Source organism: Antrostomus carolinensis, unplaced genomic scaffold (assembly GCF_000700745.2).
Source record: "Antrostomus carolinensis isolate BGI_N321 unplaced genomic scaffold, ASM70074v2 scaffold30943, whole genome shotgun sequence".
Lineage (NCBI taxonomy): Eukaryota > Metazoa > Chordata > Aves > Caprimulgiformes > Caprimulgidae > Antrostomus > Antrostomus carolinensis.
Window position 1 is genome coordinate 16,217 of NW_010307823.1, and position 6,689 is coordinate 22,905.

At 55.2% G+C, this 6,689-nt stretch overlaps 1 protein-coding gene across 1 annotated transcript in view; it reads right to left on the reverse strand.

Moving 5' to 3' along the window:
• The window catches only part of TWF2 (twinfilin actin binding protein 2), a 14,932-nt gene that overhangs the window by 2,106 nt on the left and 6,137 nt on the right, over window positions 1-6,689 (reverse strand). The window contains exons 3-4 of the mRNA XM_010165587.1: window positions 6,586-6,681; window positions 5,202-5,306 (exon numbers count right to left, since the gene is read on the reverse strand). Of these exons, the coding sequence (XP_010163889.1) occupies window positions 5,202-5,306; window positions 6,586-6,681 (201 nt within the window). The remainder of the gene's footprint in view (window positions 1-5,201; window positions 5,307-6,585; window positions 6,682-6,689) is intronic.

Consider the following 6,689-nt stretch of genomic DNA (forward strand, 5'->3'; position numbering starts at 1 on the left):
GGCGCGGCATACCTCCTCGGGGCCGGGGTACTCTACCAGCGATGGGCAGCAGCAACAGCCCCCCACCATCTGCCACAGAATACAGGGAGACGGCGTCACCCCGGCGGCGGAGGAGCCCATCCCACCTCAAAACCCTCCCCAGGTAAACAGTCCAGCAACTCTAACGCAGGTGCTCTGCAGGGAGCGTGGGTCCCTTTCCTTCGGGATTGGTTTGGGGGATTTTGGATAAAGGCAGTCCAGCCTTTTTTCTTTCTTTCTTTTTTTCTTCTTTTCCCTCCCTCCAATAGAGAAAAGGAAGAAAAATCAAGGCATGCCAAGAGAAACACAGGAGTTTTAGCTCACATCTCAAGAATAGCTCAGCAGCACCAAAGTGAATCTCATTCTAAGGCTGCCCTTCGTTACAGCAGCCCCACACCCCGGGGAGATGATGGACCCAGGGTGCCCACAGCGGAGCATGCAGAAAAACATGACTGGGAGAAGGAAAAACTGGGCATCAAGCAGGCAGAGCAGCCTACCATCTCAGTGCTCGAGTCCTGGGAACGGGAATCCTGCCAGCGTGGGGAGAGGAGACACACCGTCAACGGCACCCCGTGCGGGGACAGAGTGGGGGTCTTGTGTGAAACGAGAAGGGGAGGGGGACACACGGACATGCTGGGAGGATGGAGGCATACCATCTCTCTGCTGGAGGCCAGGGAAGGCAGGTCCTGGCAGCACAGGCATGGAGAGCAGCAAAAAACAACATGGGAGACATCAGCACTGGGGAAGAACGAGAGGGAGAGCCCCGGCCCCGAGCCCTGGCAGCCCCTCACACAGCATCTCAGAATCATAGAATGGTCTGGGTTGGAAGGCACCTTAAAGATCATCCAGTTCCAACCCCCCTGCCATCAGCAGGGACACCTTCCACTAGACCAGGTTGCTCAAAGCCTCATCCAACCTGGCCTTGAACGCTCCAACATCCAACTCCACCAATGTCCCTGCACAGAGCTTGTCCCTGTCCCATCTCCTGCCTCTTCCCCAGCCAGGGGGGGCCCAACCCAGGGTCTGGAGGAGTTCCAGCAGTCACAGCAATGGACTTTGGGCTATCCTCCACCAAACAGCATATACTAAAGTTTTTTGGGAAAAAAAAGCCCAAGCCTCTATCCATGCCAAGCATCCTGGAGGATGAATAGGTTGTGAACGTGCAGCTCTTGTGAAATAATTGCTCAAGGGTTGTCCGGTGCTGGGTGGGCAAGAGGTTCAGCTGACCTCCAGGCTTCGCTGTCCTACCATCCCCTGGGGTGCCGTGGCACCAGCAAGGGCCTGAGGGCAGGTGTGCTGGGGTTCAGAGGACACACACAGGCTTGCCTGGTCCTACCCTGTGGAGAGGTGCAGCACAAGGACGTTACCACCACCAACACCTCCAGAACCTTACCTTTCTGCCCCATAAATACAAGGAGGCTGGGAGGGTTACAGCAGGACCAGGGAGACCTCAAGCTGCCACATGAAGCACGTTGAAGTCCAAAAATCCCAAGAGGTGGAAAATTGTCCTACCAACACTAACTCCCCCATGTGTCTCTGTATTTTCCATTCCTTCTCTTTTCAAAAACATGGAAAACATGCTCACTGGAACACTCCCTAGGGCACAGCCTGGAAGCTATGGGATGGACCAGCATGCACCAGCATGCACCATACCCCATTCCCTCAGCCCCAGCCTTGCTGGCAGCAGGCCTGGCTGGGGGGTTGTTTTATCTCCTTTTCTTTAGGTTAGTTTTTTCCCCCACTTTTTCCTCATTGCTGGCACGGTGCTGACCTTGGCTACTGAGCATTTCTCTGTCTTATAGTGAAATCTTCATGGAGGGGGGGGTTCTGCCAAAGCCTCTGCTCTGCCCACCCAGCAATGCTGTGGGGCAGCTACAAATGACACCCAATAACATACTGCAATGGCATTGCCACCTTCAGTTCCTCTTGATTCTTCTGCCTCATCTCCCAGCTCCAAAGCTGCCTTCCTCTCCCCCGCAGCCCCATTAATGTGACACGCCTGGCTCCCCTCCGTGTTCTGAGCCTGCAGTCCTTCTAGAAAGACTTCCACACGTGGGTGTTAAGGTAGTTCAATGCCAAATTCAAAGCCATTTCTTAGCCCACGGTCTGCTGACAACTTCCAGCTCAGTAAAGCTGGCAACGCATTTTCCAGCTATTTAAAATATATATATATATATATATCTCATAGAATCATAGAACATTGTGAGTTGGAAGGGACCCACAAAGATCATCGAGTCCAACTCTTGCCCTAGCACAGAACAATCCCAAGATTCACACTATGTCCCTGGGGGCCTTGGCCAAATGCTGCTGGAATCTTGTCAGGCTTGGTGCCATGAGCACCTCCCTGGGGAGCCTGTTCCAGTGCTCCACCACCCTCTGCCTCAAGAACCTTTTCCTCATGGCCAACCTCACCCTCCTCTAGCAAATGGCAATTTTTTGCGAGCTCCCACCCAGCTCTCAAGAAGAAGGGTAGCTCACATCATTGCCTCTGTCCATGCGATCCTCACACCACAGGGAAGCTTGGCTCATGCAGCCTAAAACCTGCTTTACCAAAGGCTGGGCACCCTCCCGGGGCACGTGCAAACCTGAGTCCTTCCTACCCTGGTGTAAAACACTGCTGGGCAGGCCCTGGAGCCACTGCCACACAGCCATCACCCTCCTGCTTTGCTGCTGCTGCCCTTCCCCTCCCACTCCTTCTCCACACTTTGAGGAGGATCTCAAGGAGCTTCTGCTGTACCAGAAATGCAGCCACCTTTGGGGTGAAGACTGCAAACCCGGTCAGCATCTCAGAGGGTCGTGCACCAACAGCATTAGAGGAGAGCTGCACCAGTGGCAGCAGTTCCAGGCAAGGGGCACAGCAAAGCACTTGCAATCTGGTGGCTTTTAAAGAAACAATGTCCCTTGTGTGAATTCCAAAAATCCTGATGGATTGTTTGAGCCCAGGAGGACACACAGGGTCCTGAAGGGCTAGCGGGGACACGGGCAGATACACAGAAGCACTGAGGCCAAGGCTTGCCCAGGGGCTGCTTCCCAGATCACTACCAGCCCTGACTGCTTGCTCCCCCAAATGAAACTGCAACGTGCACACGTGTGTGCAAGGACCCCTCAGCCCGTGCACAGTGTACACACGTGTGCAAGGACCCCTCAGCCCGTGCACAGTGTACACACGTGTGCAAGGACCCCTCAGCCCGTGCACAGTGTACACACGTGTGCAAGGACCCCTCAGCCCGTGCACAGTGTACACACGTGTGCAAGGACCCCTCAGCCCGTGCACAGTGTACACACGTGTGCAAGGACCCCTCAGCCCGTGCACAGTGTACACCCCCAACGCGTGTGCAGCGTGCACACGTGTGTGCAAGGACCCCTCAGCCCGTGCACAGTGTACACACGTGTGCAAGGACCCCTCAGCCCGTGCACAGTGTACACACGTGTGCAAGGACCCTGTAAGCCTGCAGGCAACATGCAAGGCTGGAGGCATTGCTGTACCGAGTAGGGTTCAGAGCTGCTCCCATACAGCCCCCCTCAATGAAGCCCTCTGCTTTGTGTGGCTCCAGAAACTTGCTCAGAGATGCATTTTCTGAGAGTCATGAGTTTCCCCACCCTGGGGATATGAGTGTGGCACCAAGCACTGAGCTGTACCTCCCACCACCTCCTGCTCCCTGCCTGGCTCTGAGTAGATGCAGCCCCCACACCAACACAGAGACCCTTCAGCACACCCAGCGCTCAGCCGCTTCCCACCTTTAAAGCCACAGGCAAAAATAGATCCATTTCTCTCCCTTTCTAAATGCCAGTGACTGCTCCCCATGGCCTGGGCTGACACAGGGGACAGCGTACCTTTAAAATAACCCTCAACCAAACCAAACAGCAGCAGCACCTTCACCTGGGAGCTGCATCTCACAAAGGCAAGGGTGGGAAGCAGAGCATGGCAGACCAACTGGAAAACAAGCAGCACGAGCACCACTTACCTGGCCACTTGACCCTGCAAAGACACAGCCCAAAAAAATCCCCCAAACTACTTAATCCTGCAACACCTGGCAGCCACGGCCATGGCACAGACACCCAAAGGTGCCAAACAAGCCACAGAGCCACCATCAGCATCCATCTCTCTCTTCTCCAAGTGTGGGCATCACCTTGGATCCTCCAGCACAAATCCTGCCCAACCCCTCCAGGCTGGGAGCTGGGATAACCACACCAGGAGCTGGGATAACCACACCAAGATCCGTAAGGTAGAGAGCACCCCTTGGTGGCATCTCCCAAAAGCCACTCAATTCCACCACCACCAGATTTGCTCTGGCAGGTGGAAACTTTCTGCCTCATCTTTTGCTGTTAATTAATGCCATCAGGTTGATCGGCTTCACATCTCCCAGGCATGTCCTGATCCACTCATGAGCCCCACAGCCCCAGCACAGGTGGAAGAGAGAGGGATGCTCCTCTAGAGAGGAAGGCTTTCCATGGAATTCAAATAAAAACCTCCCACCCCAACAAAATCCTGCTTCCAGGTGGTCTTCCCACCCAGTGAGCCGATCCCCTCCCCTGCCTTGGCTTTTTGCAGCACCACGGATGATGATAACGTGTGCCAGCAGGGAGACAATGATGTTACAGCCTTGTCTGCCCCCAAGTCTACCCCACACCACTTCCACATCTTTTTCCAGCACATAAGTCCCCAAATTTAGGCCAAGATCTGTATTTTTTGGGACAGTATCCCTCATACTTGTAGCCACAGAGGAAGAGTATGAGAAAGGAGGCTGCTGCAGCCCAAAGATAAGCCTGAATTCTTCCTGCCTCCCCCATGAATTTGGACTCAGCTCTGGCTTTTGCCCCGATACCTAGAGATTAGAGACTGCTGCACGCTTTCAGCCCCAAACCATCTTCTCACTGTCACTCTCAGTGAGTGAAACAGAGCCCTGAGCTCATGTCCTAGAGCAAAGGGACCAAAAAAAAAGTCTGTAAATTCCTCTTTATGCCACCAATTTGGCCGTGAAGATGCTTGGTCCACCTCAGCAAGGGCAGGAACAGGCTAAAACAGAGGTACAAGACAGCGCAGTAAAAATGAGCCATCCCTTTTAGCTGGATGCTGGGATGCCCACTCCCACACCTCCAGCAGCAAACACACCTCTGCATCCCACACCCCTGCGTGCCCTGAGGGTCTCGGGCTCTTTCTCCCCACACCTGCAGACACCCACCTCGTTGATGCGGATCTGCTGGAGCTCCTGCTCAGCTGCGGTCAGCGGGGCTGGGGCAGAGCAGGAGGACACGTGCTTCTGGTAACCACTCAGGGACACGTCCTCCTGCAGACAGAGGGACAGGGGGAAGTGTCAGGGGGTGGTTATCACCCAAATATCTTCTCCCAAATAACAAGTGATAGGGCAAGAGGGAACGGCCTTAAGTTGTGCCAGGGGAGGTTTAGGTTGGATATTAGGAAAAATTGGGTTGTCAGGCATTGGAACAGGCTGCCCAGGGAAGTGGTGGAGTCACCATCCCTGGAGGTATTTAAAGGACATGTAGATGTAGTGCTTAGGGACATGGTTTAGTGGTGAACTTGGCAATGCCAGGTTTATGGTTGGACTGGGTGATCGTAATGGTCTTTCCCAACCAGACTATTCCATGATTCCATCACTGCAGGGCTGGCTGCACCCCCAGCCTTGAGGCTGCATCTGAGCAACCCAGCAGGTCTCAGACTCCCTCCTTACCAGGAGGACCCACCCGAGCAGCATTCTCAGGTGCCTCCATGCAAACCCCAATGCTCAATTTTAAACAGTGCCCATGACTGCCTGTGCCCATTCAGAGCACCCTGCCCCTCCCCAGACACCCAGAGCTGCTGATTAACAAAGCTCCTGAGCACCAAAGCGAGAGGGAAAGACAGAAACCACAGCCTGGGAGCGGTGGCCAGGGCTACCAGAGCAGGACAGCAGCAGGGACACTCCTTGGCTGCCATCAGCACCAGAAGCCCCAGAGTGAGGCTGACACTGGGAAGCCCTGGCTGTGCAGCTCCCCTTTCAAAAAGCCCATGGAAGAGAAGGAGAAGTCTCCTGCCAAGGGCTGTCGGGGAAGTGCAGCAGCAGCTCTGGCTGCTGGAGGGACACTGCCACGGGCTACCAGAGCAGGACAGCAGCAGGGACACTCCCTGGCTGCCATCAGCACCAGAAGCCCCAGAGTGAGGCTGACACTGGGAAGCCCTGGCTGTGCAGCTCCCCTTTCAAAAAGCCCATGGAAGAGAAGGAGAAGTCTCCTGCCAAGGGCTGTCGGGGAAGTGCAGCAGCAGCTCTGGCTGCTGGAGGGACACTGCCACCGCCTGGCGCTTCTTTTCCCACTCAGAGCAAAGCTCTGGATGTCTTCTGAGCCTTCCTCCCACCACTTCCAGTCTCCACCACAGACTGATCCCAGCCACACAGGCAGGAGAAAGTGGCAGCAACCACCCAGGAGACTAAAACAGCACAGAGGACAAACCTCCATGCTGTCTCCCCAGACGCCAGCATCCCGCCCCTGCCTGGCTTCAGCACTGAGCCAGGGTAGGCTGCCCAAGCTCTGGGTTGAACCCAAAAGGCTGCCCAGAAACCACCACCCTACCTTCACCGTTCCAAACATCTCATCCTTTATGTGCCCCCCGCCAAACTCCTTCTTCACCGTCGCTCTGGTGGCAGCGTACAGCATCTTCAGCCGGACCTGTGCGA